We start from the raw sequence: 16719 nt of genomic DNA on the forward strand, positions 1-16719 counted from the left end.
TTCAAAGGAATCTTGGCTCATTGAAAATATAAATTATTATTATTAATCTGGCACCTTGCTTAGCTTAGTGATTTTTCTTTTCCTTTCATGTTGGGGTCATTATTTTTGATTACTTCTATAATTTTCAAATGTACGTGGAGGAGCACAGGGCCACTGCAACATTTGAGAAGAATGAGACAGCATTTATGAATCCAGCAGTGGAAGATGATGGTCTGCCAGGCAGCTGCACTCCCAGGCCAGTGGTCCCAATAGGGCAGTGGAGATGTTGGCAGTGACCCCATGTCCTATGGATGGTTGGCCAACACTGCCCTAATTCCTTCACTCATACCTTTCCTCTCAAAAAGAAGTCAACCAGCTTGCAAAAACAAAACGGCTCAGAGGTGCTGTTTACCCCTAGGAATGGGAGGAGAAAAACTTCTAACTACTTTGTAATGGCAGATGGCAACTGATATCAGAACTATTACCAAAATTTCTGATAAACACAATTCCTGAAATCAGTGACATGAGTATCCTCCACTAGCACAAAGCTCTTCCCAGAAATCCCACTTCACTTTATTTTCTTCAGTGGTAATTTTAGTCTTCCATATTTAACACAGACTGCAGGTTTCTGATATCTGTAATTTTCTAGTGCCACTTCAGTCATGACACAGCTTGCATGTGACCTGTTCATCCACAGGAATCTGGAGATGAAATTTCAAGCACTTGAAGAACACTGCTTGAGCATATGCTGAATGCAAAGCAGCTGACATTTCTGTAAAAGTTACTTACAAGCAGTACTAATTATCTTATTTTTCTGAAATTTCATGAGCAGCATCAGTGCTTAAAAACCATCAAGACAATCTGGAGAATAAGGTTTTGCTGGAAATGTTGATCAGAGCTCAGAGCTGTAGATGATAAGATCGTAGAAAAAGAGACCATAGAAACTGAATTTCTTCTGACAGCCTTCCCACTGCAGCAATTGTGAGTATCATAGAAAAGCAGAGGTTTCCATCTCTAAGAATAAATTCAAACAAGAGCATCTTGAGATATGCTTAGTAGCAGAGTGCAGCAGGAGCTGTGGCACCTCCCTTGATCTCCCCAAGGCTCAGACTGGGAGGATTCAGGCCACTGCCTTTCATATATTGTTTAAATTGAAACACTCAAAACAAGCAGCCAACAAGTGTTCTGACATGAAAAAACTTGCCTTCAGGGCATCTGCTTTCTCACATGCAATTTTCTTTTTCATCCTTCCTACTTGTGCCTTGTTTTCCAGCCCCCTTATTAATACAGCAAGTAAGCATCCTTGATTCTCATCTAGCTCAGAACAAAGGGAAGAGAAAAAGAGGACAGAACCATCATTGCCCTGACAGAGCACAATGGGTCGTTAAAGAGAAAAAAAAAAGGGCCAGGATCAAGCACTTCTTTATGTTACAGGAGTGCAACAGACAAAACTGAATTCACAATGACTCAATGGCCTTGAGCAGAGACCTTAACCCCGGCACTACCCTGATCCTTTGCTGGATGCAGCAGCAAATCCTGTGGATGATATTGGGGTAACACTGGTGGATGTGTTGTGGTACGAGCAGCAGGGCCACACAATCCCGAAAACCTGCCAGCACCCTTGCTGCTGTATTCCCAGAAGATGTGGATGGGGGTTTCTGTCCTTCCCTTAGGCCCCAGACCCACACATGTGGGCAGTCCCTGGGGCCACACAAGATAAAAAACAGGCAGGATTGTCGTCCAAGTGACACGCCACAGATTTTCCCTGTTTTAGATGAACACGTGCTTTAAGAGACATACACATTTAAAGAAATTCTTCATTGTGAGGCTGGTGAGGGACTGCCACTGGTTGTCCAGAGAAGCTATGGATAATTCCCCTCTGAAAAACACTGAAGGTCAGGTTGGACAGGGCTTTGACCAACCTGCTCTAGTAGAAGGTGTAGCTGCCAGTGGCAGGCAGAGGGGAACTGAATGATCTTTAAAGTCCCTTCCAACCCAAACCATCTAGTGATTCTATACTCTAAGATTCTATTACTTGATGCTTCCGTGCTACTACAATTCCATGATTCTGTGATTTTGGAGGGGAAATCAAATCTAGAGCAAAGTTTTACCCAAAATGATGTCAACGCAACTACAGAGAGAGATGGAACTTAACATATAGCACATGGTGTTACTCTTGGGGATGGTCCTGTGCAGGGCTAAAAGTTGGACTCGATGATCCTTGTGGGTCCCTTCTAACTCAGCATATTCTGTCTGATTCTGTGTGTGATATCGACCTTGTTTTATCTCCTGCCCTTAACAAAGCTTAAAGAAGATTTTGAAGGAAATCCTAGAAATTGGGATGCAAAGGTATCTAAATAATAATCCTAGCTGGATTTATGTTCAGCAAAGGAAAGCCCACATTCCTGCCCCTATGTCTGTCACCAGCCAGGCCGTGTCCATGGTTCCTGTGTCCCTCTGCTCACTGTGGCAGAGGGAGTAGGCTGTGAGAGTGGCCTGGGAGACTGAGGTCATCTCAGGCCTGAGCTGACTCAGATCTCTGACTTTCTCTCCCTTGTCAAGGAGTTGTAACAGTGAACTCTGTCAGCAGCAAATCTCCTTGCCCACGTAAATGTCATTCGGGTTATAACAAAACTTTCTGTGTATCATAACAAATGGTGTGTCTTCTGCAAATTAAATCATCTCTGAACACTTTCAATGGATAAAAATGCTTTGGTTTTGTATCGGTTTGAGATTTTGTTTGTTTGTTTGTTTATTTGCCAGACAGGTCCATGTGGCACAGACAATGCCAACAGAATGATAAGCAGTTGCTCTACACCTTCTCAACAGGGTTTCTGAGCATTCTGGGGGAATGCTCCCTTTTGGTTGCATTTGGTCGTTAGGGAACAGTGCCCAGGCAGCAGCCAAATCATCAAAGGGAAGTCACTGATGCCATCTGAACAATGCACAAATGTCCAAGTACCTGCACACCTACCATTGGAACCAGGGACACAGGTTCACATGCAGTGACTGCTCTGCCTTGGGTGAGAGACAAAAAGCAAAAAAAAAAAAAAATCCAATTCCAGAAGTGTATTGTAAGAAATAAAATTTTGTATTTTTTACTTGTAAGAAACACAACTTTGCCACTAAAGAGGAAATGGCCACAAGTTTACACAGGTTTATAAACTGCACTGGAGACACTTTCTAGTGAGTACTAAGGAAAGTCTGGGGCTTGGCAGCTGGGGGATGTGGCTCTGGGGGCTGTGACATCAGAGAGAATGGGTCACATCCCGAGGCAGCCCCAGCCCCAGGCCAGTCGGATTCTGGTGACCAGTGAGTGCACTTGCAGGGAGAATGCTGGGCTGGATGGGACCGGGACAGGTGCCCAGGAGGTTTCTAAGCCAGAGCCAGACCCAAAGCTCTGAGGGCAGGGCACTGTAATGCCCTTGGGCTTGGGGAGGAGGAGCTTAGGGGTCTCCTAAGTGGTGCCAGGTGCCCAGAGAGGCTTTGGGGACATGTCAGATGCCTCCAAGCCCCTGTTCACTCAGACCTGCTGAGCCCCCTTTCATCCCACCAGGCCATGTCTTCGACACTTGTGTTTGTCCTGGCTCTGCTGGCCATCAGGCCTGCGATATTTCACCATGACATGGACACAGAGAAACGGATGCTGGAGTGTGAGGAATTCCTGAGAAATGAGATGGCTCAGATGCTGGAGGCGACTGAGGGGAGCAGGGACACAGTGGAAGCCCTGCTCCTTTCTGCCTTGCAGCAGGATTGGCTGTTTTGGAGCCCTGCAGCAGCAACCCTGGTTCTGCTTACTTGTGGCTGCTGGCTGGCCAGGAGAAGGAAGCGTGCCTCTGCCAGCTGCAGGGAGCAGGAGAGATCCAGCATCCAGAAGAAAGGCAACAAGCAGCAGAAGAAACACAACTGGCTGGCCAAGAGAAGGAAGTGTGTCTCTGCCAGCGTTAGCTCCTTGGCTGTGCCAACCCCATCACCAGTGGACACAGTCAAGGTAAGGCTGGATGGGGCTGTGAGCAACCTGATCTAGTTGAGAATGTCCCTGCTCATTGTGGGAGAATGGGGTCAGAGTAGATGGCTTTTAAAGGTCCCCTTCCAACCCCAACTGTTCTGTGGTTCTACAGCAAAACCTGCCCAGCAAGTGCAAGCTCCTGAAGGAGCTGGTGGGTGACCTCCTGGATGACTGCTGAGTGCTTTCCAAGAGGAACTTCATGCCAGAGCTGCAGCCAGCCACTAGGACAGACAGCCCCTCTGAAACCTGGAGCATCCATGAGAACAGCATCAGCTACCACCTGCTCGTGATCCTGCGGCCACCCCGCAGGCACTTGTTCAGCCTGGGCCCCACAGAGCAGCTGCCAGCAAGTCGCTCCTGCATTCATGTGGTGCTGGACTGCATGTGCTTGAGGGAGCAGCTGCTGAGGCAGATGTCCTGTTTTCTCCACGCCACTGGCAAGGATCGCAGCTTGAACCTCCTGGACACCCTGTGCACAGGTGACTACCTGGATGTGGAGAAAGTCGCCTGCTGGGTCCAAATGTTGGTGACATCAGCCTGACTGCTTTTGCCTCAGTCGCAGTACTGTCAGCTCACGGTGCTGCCCTCCTGCCAGTCCTGCAAGTTCCAGCTGACAGGCATCTCTGGGATGCAGATCACCACGGAGATGGTGTTTGCAGTGCAGCAGGGCAGCTCAGGTGCCTCCCTGAGCCTCGAGTAGGCAGCAGCCAGCACTGCCAGCAGCACAGCATGGCTGGAGAGCAGCATCAGAGACTGATGACATGGTTCACAAGGAGCTCAGCAGGACCAGAGCTTGGGCAATCTCTGCTGGCCCAGCTGAACCGTGAAGTGTAGAAGTGTAGAAGGATAGAAGTATAGAAAGATAGAAGTGGAGGAGAATAGAAGTGTAGGGGAATAGAAGAGTAGAAGCATAGAGGCACAGAAGAGTAGAACCATAGGACCATAGAACCGTAGAAGAATAGATGTGATAGCGGCGGCGAAGAACAGAACCATAGGACCATAGCGGAGTAGGAGAATAGAGGAGTAGAAGAGTAGAACCATAGAAGCATAGAATTGTTTTGGTTATAGGAGTTCTTAAGGATTATTAATGATATTCCAGGATGGAAGGATAGAAGGAAGAAGGGAAAGAAGAAAGATATAGGAAGATGTATCCCCCACTGTTTGCCCCTCTGAGAAGAAATGTTGTAATTTTTAAGAGTTCCCAATAGATGACTCATGAAGAATGGAGTTGACACTTGGCTAAACCGACTGAGACTATAAACACACACCTGATGTGCCTACCCTGCTGACCGGAACAGGACATCTCTGCCAGAGCCACCTAGGAAGGAAGAATGAGTTCCTGAGGAAGAGCCTCACTCACCTGCACAACCCTTCCCAGACTTGAGCAAGGTATGGTGAGCCCAGCAAGGTCTCTTGCAGCTACAAGATAGGAGATACGTTGTTCACCAAGTGCCTCCTACTAAATAAATCAACTGTTCTTTACAAGCAAAGCAAGCTTTGAAGTGGTTCTTGCAAGTGGACATAAGGAATTTTTCACAATTGACCATTTCAGCAAAAGTTGCTGCGATTTGATTGGAAGAGAAAGAGCTCTACAAATAGCAGTAGAGTAGCTGAAGGGTAACCCAGAACAAGCCAGGTTCCTAGAAATAGATCGTTGTTCACCGACTGCATCCTGCTGGCTTTGGAGCCTGCAGCCAACCTTGCCTGGTGTCATTAGGCCTCTGTTTAACTTCACGTGTGGCTAGAGGGCTTGTTTGCCTTTCATTTGTACAGACATGATCAGCTGTTCTCAGCGTTCATCTGTTGTAAAGATGTGTCATGCGCCATTACCCAAGCAAATGTAATGCCCCCAAAGTAAATATGCCCCACAAGTTTGCAGGCAGTAATTGATGGAAAAACAGGTGTTTCCCCTATTCTCTGTGATTACCTACACATATGGCTTCTTTTATACTGTTTTTTGGTCACTTTGTAGTGTTGGCTCCTGCAGAAAAAGAAATAATGTTACTGAAAAAGAGTGGGTTTCAAAAGTGTTCTTTGGTCCATAGCCAGATTAAATAAAAACAGCACAGCCTTTTCTAGTATTTAAGTAATTAAACTACAGCAATGACCACATCCACTTTAGGCATTGAACTGCTTTTCCAGCTACTCTCATTTTAAAACATGGTGCCCTGACTTAGCAAATTAAAGCTACATTTAAAACAAATTCCCACTTGAATGATGAACATTCTCAAATTGGACCTTCTAGATAGAATCAATAAAATAATTCTGACACCTATGTAGCTGGTTGGTTTTATACTTTGTGGCCTGAAGTTTTGTCTTGCAAAAGCATTTAGCTGCTGACAGCTGTGTAAGATCTACTGGTCTTGTAGTGTCAATAACAGGAAGGTTTTGTAATGATATGCAGGAAGAAATATCAGTGGTCACTTTATTCACCAGATTTTCAGCAACGTCTTGTCTTCCTAGGTCAATGCACTTGGAGAAAGAAAAGGAAGTGTCAGAGCAGCCTGAGAGCCACCCTCAAGTGGTGGAGGCTGGTGATACACGGTAGCCAAAACACTTAGTGGAGGACTGGGTTGATGGTTGATCCCTGTGCATTGATCTGTTCCCTCAAGTATGTCTCTGTCTCTGCATCACTCTCTTTTTTCATCAAAAGTATACTTGCAACATAATAAGAGGATAAAATGATGGCATTCCTCTGAAAACTTCTGAATCTTCTGCTGGTAAAAGTAGTGTTTTTTGGTTTTCCTTATGCCCTATTCCTGTTTATCTCTGCTCTTTCCTTATTTGCCTCAGCAAGAAAGACAATGGTTTCTCTTCTACAACACTTATAAAGAAGAATGCTAATATTCTCACTTTATAACTTCCTGTGGTGCTTTCATTTCAGTGACAGCTTTCTCGCTTCATGAGTTTCAGGGTTTTGTGCCTATGCTTCTCACTCTGTAATCAACACATTTCTCAGGGTTCTGGCTACCATTCAGAGGTGATGAAGCTTCTGAACTCCCCATCCTTCCCCTGCAGATTTTGCCCCCTGCACAGTTCTGGCTGATGGGACAGATTTGTGGTCAGAGTGGAAGTGGTGAAGCCACATGGTACAAGGTGCAGGAGTGATCCTCACACCAGCATCAGCCTCAGCAGTCAGGAACAGGCATCTGGAGAGATGCCACAGGAGTCAAGCAGAACTGGGCTCAAGATTATGGACTTGAGCCTTAAATAAGGATCATTAGTTTCAAATGTGTTATCTCTACTAATGAGGAAGGAAATGGGGTGTTATGTGTAAGTGCTTGGCTTTTCAAAACCAGCCTGTCTCCCTTTTTCATGGACAAGTCTTTGAAGGATTAGAAATGCAGGTACAAAACCACACCTACAGCCTGAAACCTTCACACGCCTTTTGACAACAAGGAAGAAAAATCCACTTGGTTAAACTCCTAGCCCTTGTGACTTAGGATTTCATCTTCAGTATTATACTCTGTATTGATGGATATCTTACCTATGTGCAAGGGAGCATTTTGCACTTGGTCTACAAGGAGACATGTCAGCTTGGGAAATGCAATGATTCCCACTGAGATATACTGAAAAAAACTAAAGAGCTGCTTTACCAGCAGTTCTGCGACAGATACAAAGAGGTCCTTATCAGAATGTGGAACTCTCTTGATATCATGTTAAACTGAAGTTATAAAGGAGAAATAATATTTTTATAGTTGGTCTCGTGTATGCTTCTGATTTTACGCTCAGGCAGAATACCACTGGGTGCATTAGGGGGCTAAATAAATCTTTCACTGATAAACAACAAACCTAAATTTTTTATGAAGTGTGAAACAATTATCTTTGACTCCACCTGATGCTGCTGAGCTATTTTTTTTTGTGCTATTATTTATTGTGCTATTATTAGATGGGAATGTAGTGGGTTGGGCAGCATCTTTCCTGAATGGATGGGATGACCAAGTCCATGTAGCACAAAGCTCATTCTGTAGCACAGCTCAGAACGCTGTACCCAGTCCAGCTTCCTGGACAGAAGGATATCCCAATGAACAAACACATGTGAATGAATTAATAATTTAGAAAAGAGTACCTAGATTTTCAAAACACTATTAGGGATGCAGATGTTCTAACCCCTGTTTAAAGACTTGAGGATATATATTGTCATTATACATACACATGACCCTCATTTCATTTCTGTACAGAGATAATGTTTCTGCACTGTTCCTTAATACCAGATGTAAAAGTCAAGCCAAATTGTAGTCTCAGTGATTAGAAATGAGAGATAAAAATTCCTTTGTGTTTTGAGTAGAACAGCAGTGCTATAACTTCACAGGAAAAAACTCCATGGAATCAGAAATTGCTTGGTGACATGACCACATTTAAAGAAAGCCTCAGAAACAGTGGTGAGAATGAAACAGAGGGATCTTTAAGGCAGGAAAGTGAAGAAAATGCATTTTTGGCTGTGAACACTGAGAAAATCATGCAGAGAATAAAATAAATTAAAATGAAGAGAAACCACATGCCCTGGTTGCTGGCTTGGTTTTGACAAACCTTGACCTGTTGTTTTACCATGCTGCAGAAACTGAGTTTGGGTGAACACCGGGATGCTGTGTAGTGCCATTTTATCAGTGTTCTATTCTATATCAATATTTATTGATATTCTCTTGGGTTTGTGGTATACTTACTACACACTCATCCTTTTTTCCCTTCTAGATCCATTCAGATTCCTATTGTTTTAGGCTCCTTCTCAGCAGCAGCAGTTGTTACAATCCCCCAGTCCTTCAGGGAACACATCCCTAAGGGCCCTGGAGATTCTCAGAACCCTGGCACAGTGATGTCTGAGGCTGAGATGTCAGACACTGAAGCACTGGTCTTGCACAATGTTTTCCTCTCCTCATTGTCTCATATTTATGTTTTTAGTTATCTTCCCATTCTTAGAAGCCAGTGGGGAGTAGGGCAGGCATATCTGTCACTCTGTAATAAACAGGAGGAAAACAGTATTGAAGCACAGATCTAAAAGCAGCTTATTAAAATTTACAGTTTAAAAGTTGGAAGAGTCAAGCAATGAAATATAGTGAACTATTAGCTGAAGCTACTAAAAAGTTCATTTTCAGAGGCAAAGGAAAGAGCATTTAGAAAACATTAGAAAACTTTTAGAGGCATTTTCTAACCTGCAGAGATAAACAATGGAACGGTAGATGGAAGGTTAAATAAAACTGAAGGAGCTGGGGAAATGCACATGCAAATGGAAATAAGTGTTTGAGAAACTGAGGTATTTGCTGAAAAAAATGCAATGTGATGTGATTTATATATATATATAGTTTGAAATTATTTTTAAATGAGTAATTGTACAAAAAGAGTAAGGATAACTGTATTTGCTACATCATCAGGGTGGGCAGGGGGGCCCATTAAAGCAGCGTATCTGTGGTGTGCCAGAGGTGTCAGGTGTGTTAATCAGGCTGTGCCGCCCGGTGGATCCCGGGTTATGAGCTTTACTGAATACAAAATGTTGTATTTCCCCCTGCCTTGCCTTCGCACCCAGGCGAGAGGCGACGCGGGGCTGGGGGGAGAACCCGCGACGGTATGGGTGCGAGGGGCGGGCAGGGTCCGCGCTTCTGCCTCACCTTCGGCTGGGGGTCGGTCCTACCCATTACCTTTCCATTCCAGTAATGGAAACGATCCTCCATCGGCACCGAGCCCCAGCCCCTGCGTTCGGGAAGCCGTCCCCCTCCCCGCGGGGACCAGACGCCCGTCCCGCCGAGCCGCCACCGCCCCCTCCATCACCCTCCGCCCCCGTCCCCCGGGACTCGCCAGGCTTCGCCCCCGCCCCTCCCGCCCCCTCCCGCTGGTTTCCGCGCCCCCCCGGGAATTCACCCCCCCGGCTTGGGGGCCAGGTACACTTGACGTCAGGATGGCTGTCGTCGTTTTGACGTGTAAACACTCATTTCCATTCCGGCTCCGGAGGGTCTGGGAGCCTCGGGCAGCCGCGCCGGCAGGCAGGCAGGCAGGCAGGGATCCGCTCCCCGCCATCGCGTAGCAACGCGGCGCCGCAGCCCGCCCGCATCCCGCATCCCGCATCCCTCATCCCTCCCGCGCCCCGCGGCCATGGCCGGGCGGCGCTGGGCCGGCCCGTGCGTGGCCCTGGCCGTGCTTTTGGCAGCCTGGAGCCTGCCCCAAGGAGGCAGCGCCGAGAGGCTCTTTCTCAACGAGTGGGCGGCGGAGATCCCTGCCGGCCCCGACGCGGCCAGAGCCATCGCGGAGGAGCTGGACTACGACCTCGTGGGGCAGGTACGGCCGGGCGGGGGGCGGCTCCACCACGGGGCTCCTTGCCTTCTCCCCTCCCTCGAACTTGTGCCCAACTGCCGCCCGCGGGGCTTCGGGGAGTTTGGAGCGCCCTCTCCCCCAGCGGGCTCGGGTATGTGTCCGGGTCCGCATCTGGCGCCTGGACGGGGACGGCGCTTCCAGAGGGGACGGGGCAGGGTGATTCGGCCCTTCCTCAGGGGACCAGTCAGGGGCCGTGCAGGGACCTTCCACTCTCCTTGAGAGGACCGGGCAGGCTCGGCGGAGGGTCCAGCTCCCTCTAAAGGGGTCCAGGCAGAGCACTTGGCTCTGCCCGAGGAGACTGGACAGAGTCAGGAAGGGCACCCCTCTCTCTCCCGAGGAGACTGACCGGGCGCCTCGCTGTCCCAGAGGGTCCCAGGGCTCCCCGGCTCTCCCCGAGCAGTCCGGGCAGGAGGAGGGCGCGGGCAGTCCCGGCTCCAGCCCCGCGCCGCCCCCGCCCCGGCGTCTCCATCGCCATCGCGGGGCTTCTCCTCCAGCCATCCCTCGGGCGCTTTTTTGGGATGCCGTGACGTCAGCGTTGTCAGGGATGAGTAACCGCCTTGAGGGAACAGCCTTGTCTCACCTCCCGGCGAGGGTTCTGTGCCTGGCACCGCGTCCACCCGCGCCGGGACCCCGCTCCGCCCGCGCCAGTCTGGAGCAGTGAGTGGCCGGGGTCGGGGTCAGCCCTGCTCCGAGCGCCTTCCCGCCCCCTGCCCAGCCCCACGTCCAGGCACAGTCGTGTTCTCCAGACTCTCAACCCTCACACGTAAGTGTGACCCCAGCTTCGTGGCTTTGCTCGTTCTACCTTTGTAGTCGGTGCTTTTTGCCACCACCGATTTTCAACAGCCCGTCCGTGGGGAAGGCGGGTGTTTAAAGCCACCCCAGCTCTCCCAGTGACCGGCTACTGTGCAAGGGAAAATGCCATTGCAGTGGGTGCCCGTACAGACCAGCCTCACAGTGAGGTATCTGCAGCCTCACAAAGCTTTTTACACCTGTCCAGCTGAACCCCAGGATGAGCAAATAAAACTGGGGTGTGACCACACATATAATCTGCCCTTTGAAATGTGGCCCTATCAAGGTGTGTCCATGAGTGTAAAGGTCACTGCTAAAGGTGATACCTTACCGAGTACTGTAATAGTCATGACTGCACTTGAGTAGCCTAAATGAAAATATTCCCCCAGTTTCTTCTGACAGCACACTGTGATAAGCACTTGTTACTTACCACAGTGATGAGCACTCCTTACTTGAAGAGTCTTTTCTAGTTCAGATTAAAATATCTAAAAGAGAGTTTCTTGCTCCTTTGTCTTTTGAGTGGAATGAATTTGGTCAGATTCTGATTGTTGTTACTTGCTGACTGTGGGGAAATTCCTCTCGGCAGTTAAAGTATGCCTGTGTCTTACAGATTGGATCGCTCAAAAACCACTACCTATTCAGACATAAAAGCCATCCCAGACGATCCCGAAGAAGTGCCATTCATATCACTAAGAGACTTTCTGATGATGAGCGGGTGAGTGTTAATCTTTTTTTAATCTCCTTTTTTTTTCTGTTTTTGTCTGTTTTTTTTTTTTTTGTTGCCTTATTGCTGGATTCATAATGAGGTCACAGGCAGGCTTTCCTTGTTTTGCCAGTCTAATATATTCAGCCAATCGTACTCATGGTGAATAATACTTAACTATTCTGTCATTAACAGGCAGAATGTGACCCTCCCTTATCATATATTTTACAAGAACTTTCCAAATTAAGATCTAAGATGTGCAGCACTCTTAATTTCAGATGTTGATGTGTCGCTGATAAAAATGTGAACGGGGATCCACAGGGCTTGATTCAAAGTAAAAATCCATACATGCACTAAGTTTAATTAGGCCACATCTGTGCAATTACTATGAGAATTAGGTTTGATTTAAAGTGGCTGAATATTAAGTAAAAAAACGAAATAGGGAAAAAGGGCTGAGGTTTTGCCTGATTGGCTTCCATGACAGACTAAAGTCCCTTCTCGAAGGATCCATCACACATTCCAGACTTGCCTTCTTTTCTTACACCGGGATCCCACTGCAGTCAGAGAACAGGCACACTGAAGAGCCAGGGATCTCAAGCATGATCCACTGGTGAATAAGACTCCCAGTTTATCTGACCTCTATTTAAGAGAGAAGCATTTCTGTTTGTTAGCATACTGAAAAACTGAGGTTCATGACAAATTTGAGGAGCAGACCAGAATGCTGTCAGCTTCTCTCAAAAACTGTTTTCTGTCAAATTTCAGAACAACAAAATTTGATTTACAGGTCAGCATTATTGCAGCAATCATTGTGACAATATGAGCAGTCCAAAACATGAAGTAACCTAATCATAAACACTGACAATTTACAATATAAGAACAAATCATTTGAGAATGAGTAATTTCCTATCTGGAGGTTTTAGATACAAATGTCAACTAGGAGGAAATATTCTGTATGTGGTGAGACAGAGTGTTTTGCCTATTGTCTTTTAAAACCATATACTCCCATCTATGTCCTTGCAAACATTGATTTAACTGTTAAAGTTGAAATAAATCTAACTTCAAACCCACAGTTTCAATGTAAACTAGTGTTCTAATTTATGTCCATACATATGATCAGATGCCCAATGTCATCTTAGTACGATGTTCAAGAACAGAGTTTTGGTTGCAGTTTCTCCCTTTTTTGGACTTAATACATCGAATACATCTCTTACATAGGGAAGAATGACAGTGCTCAATACATTATATTCTAAAATTGCAGCAGAATGGAAGTGGTTGTGTTACTCACATTGCCACCAGACATTACTACAGACTTGCATACTTAGATCCAGAAACAGGGCTTCAAAGTGCTGCAGGTGATTTGGTAAATTTACTCCAATTTCCCTTTTATTTACCATCTAGTATGCAAATTAACTCTGTGAATGAATGAGATGTAATTATGCATTATGTAAGTGTATAAACACAAAGCAATCATGTAACGTGTAGTTACACGCAGACCTTTGCTCTAAAGAGCTGTTCTTTTTCAGCAACAGCCTGTTTAAAAAGGTTTTAAATTCAGCCTTTAAAAAGGGAAAGAAAAAGGAATCCTGTTTTTTGTTTGTATAATGCCTCCATGAATTTTACGGTATGTTAAGTGTGAAAGCTGTGGTAAAACTTGGCTCTAATCTGAATATTTATCTGCTTCCTATAGTGTTTGTTCTAAAACTGATAAAGGCTGTGAATACATTGAAGGGATATAATTATCCAGTTCCAAAACTTCTGGTGTTTGCACTAGTTTCCAAATCTACTTTTCTTGCAAGTAGATTTGAATCGAGATTGTTTTTACTAATTGATATATCAGGGGCTGGAGATTTGGCACAGCCTTCAGCTTTTGCTGTAGGTGGATGATTGGAACCTCACCCAGCTGCTGAGTGACAAACATTTGGCTTGTTTGTCTGACATAAGGTGCTCGGGAGTTTCAGCTCATTTCCTTGCTATACTTGTTCACAGTGAAAAAAAACCCCAAACATGGAAGTTGTCAATTGTTAATTACTGTTGGGTGATGAAGAGGTCAGGCTTTGCTGTGGGCAGGGAAGAGAGACAAATGTAATTGCTTTAACGCATGCACAAGTATGTATAGTGCTAGATATCAACAAGGCAGTTTAAAATACACTTGCATGGGTATATTTGTCTTCTATAACTGACTAAGGTTTGTAGGGGTTTTAGGACTAAATATATAGCAAAGAGAATAGTAAACATGCCTGGTGTAGCCACCATTTTAAAGGATTTGTGTTCTGGTGGTGAATTTTCATTAGGCTTTCACTACAAAATTGTATTCTCATCTAATGAATACTTTTTTTGTCATTTTAATTTCTGAGTCATTATTGTTTCATGTATGGCAATAAATGTAAGGATCATAAAGCCGTTCAACCACAGCACATAAAAGGAATGAAATCTATTCAGAGGTTGAAAGCAAAAGGTTAGATCCAAGGCACTCAGCATGTGAGGCTTGTCACAGGATCCTGGCAATCCACTGAACCTGAGTTTGCCTTGGTCGTTCAGAAATTGGGATGAAAAGTACCAACCTTATCTGTGTCAGAGTGACTGTACAGGTACGAACTATGAATAATGTTTTATTCGCATTTCCAAAAGTAGCACACAGCACAGAGAGAGGTATCATAGTCAGGATTTGATTTGAATGGGCTTAGTAATACTTTCAAGGGAGCTGAGTGGGATACATTTTTAAAATACCACCAAGTGACTTAGAGGTTACTCTTTCTGTGCACAAATGCTATGAAATTCATTGTATTGCTGCTTTAGAAAAACATGTGGAAAGCATTTTGGCTTTCAGTTGCCTTAAGTGGAATCAAGCCAGTGATGAAGGTAGTCCAATATTCATATCTTACTAATTGATCACACTTCAAAACACCACTCAGAAGGATACTTGAAGGTCTAGCTGGTCTATGAGTAATAGCATCATTATGATTGCCAGACTAAAGCCAGAGATAATCCTTCTTCTTTCCTTTTAACTCCCTGTAGAAATAGAGTGTGAATAAAAGGTAGATAGGGGAAAGAAGCAGGCTATGGTTTTCCTTGTTTTGATGACCACCAGTGCTTAAGATGACCTTCTAGCCATACCACACAGTTTTATTTGACATAAAAACCTGCATTATGTCACTCACAGGAGTTCTACTGTTAACTTGTACTTCATGATTTTCTATGAATTGATTCATAGAAATGATCTCACCAAGCTCTCTTCCCCATATCATGCTGTACCACAGTATAAACAATCCTTCTCTCCGTATCGACCATTGCTCATTTTGCTTTAGGCATCAAAATTTCTCCATGTGAGAAAAACCCTTATGCTCTAGAGTCCTAAACCAAGGAGGTTCACTTATCATATTTTTACAAATAATTGTAGGTGTCATGGGCAGAGCAGCAATATGAAAAGAAGCGAACTAAGCGTGCCACTGTGAGAGACTCTGCGGAAAGTCTTTTCAATGATCCTATGTGGAATCAGCAGTGGTATCTGGTAAGAATTTGTTGCATTGTGGAACTGAGGATGATGGATTTTGGTTGTGCTGCATTATTTTGCTGGTAACGAAGCGATTACACTGAAGGGAGTAAATGAAGAGTCCCTTTCATTAGCATATGCTGTAAAAATGAGAGATCTTTGTGCGTAATATTTTCAGGCAACCTTCTATTTTCTTTCGAGTGTTGTTTGTACAAAAATTCTAAAAAACAATTTAGGCTGCTGGTTAGGATGGCGGTTGATACAAGAAATTTTAACAGTGGAAAGCTACATATAGGATAATTTTAAAATGTTTGCTGTTGGTGTGTAAGACATCCATTATCATGTCTGGACCTGGCCATGTATTTCTTCATTAAAATTGGTAGTGCAGAATGCATAGTTCAGATTAAACCAAAAGTATATTCATGCCTGTGCATGAAGCCTTGAGCCTCTTGGACTAGGATTCATGTGTAAGAGGGTCTCTACAGCTCACATATTCAAAAACCTCAGGGAAAATAAATTTCCTGAGCTCTGTAGTTTCTGCCTGCATGTGACAACTCAGAAACACAGTTGATCATTTATGTTTTATATAGTTTCTTTCAAGAGCCCGTGTTTCCATTGTGCTTCTACCTCTTCCTTCAGTCTAGGCTTCATTGCTTTTACTCAGAATAACAATGTGATTATATGTGGGTATAACAAATCAAGAAGAAAGGTCAAGCACAAGTGTTGCCTGATTGGCTGGAAATACTTTTTGCTTTTTCAGTTCAGCTTAGAGAAAACAGGCCAAATTCTAGGCTGCTTGTGTAATTTCTTATATAATAATTTTCTTCTATAATTGCTTGCTTCCTTCCTTCCTTCCTTTCTCCTTTCCTTCCTTCCTTCCTTCCTTCCTTCCTTCCTTCCTCCCTCCCTCCTTCAGTGTATCTTCACATGTCACCAGAAGAAAATCTTATTTGATAGATTTGAGAGAACAAAATATGAAACCTCAAATAATTTCCTGAATGGCAGCAGCCAGAAAAGATAGCATAAAATGAAAGAAATGTCATTCCCATAAAAAATTTCTTTTTCTAAGCCTCGTATTTTATGCAACATTCTTCTGTAAACAAATACATAAAAAACCCTGCAATCAACTAACGTAATTAGGCACAGAGAAACAGAAAGAGAATTATTCTTTTTGCATCTGTGCTTTTACAGGGGTTGTAAGCAAGTTTTCTGAATTAGATGTATGTGTTGCACATTTAGTATTAGAGAGAAAAAAATGACCCATTTAGGAGCTACCCTAAAAAAAACCCAACTTGCTGTGGAAGAAAAGGCTATATATGATTCATAGTTCCAGTTGCTTTACCACTGGAACAGTAATGAGGGTAGTAAACAGAAAGTTGTGATTCCACACAGTTGGTCCCAACCAAACGACTACTTTAATTGTTTTATCCATTAATTATTTTGCTC

The 16719-nt window shown here is 44.7% G+C and overlaps 1 protein-coding gene across 2 annotated transcripts in view; it reads left to right on the forward strand.

The window, feature by feature from the left end:
• Positions 1–9926: 9926 nt before the first annotated feature.
• The window catches only part of PCSK1 (proprotein convertase subtilisin/kexin type 1), a 28903-nt gene continuing 22110 nt past the window's right edge, over positions 9927–16719 (forward strand). The window contains exons 1-3 of one of the 2 annotated variants that reach the window (XM_064642132.1): positions 9927–10255; positions 11691–11795; positions 15181–15291. In XM_064642132.1, coding sequence (XP_064498202.1) covers positions 10073–10255; positions 11691–11795; positions 15181–15291 — 399 coding nt within the window. In that variant the 5' untranslated portion in view covers positions 9927–10072. Of the gene's footprint in view, positions 10256–10913; positions 11055–11690; positions 11796–15180; positions 15292–16719 lie in introns of those variants that run through there. The other variant, XM_064642133.1, reaches the window with a different exon arrangement.

The sequence above is a fragment of the Pseudopipra pipra genome, chromosome Z (assembly GCF_036250125.1).
Source record: "Pseudopipra pipra isolate bDixPip1 chromosome Z, bDixPip1.hap1, whole genome shotgun sequence".
NCBI classification, from domain to species: Eukaryota; Metazoa; Chordata; class Aves; order Passeriformes; family Pipridae; genus Pseudopipra; species Pseudopipra pipra.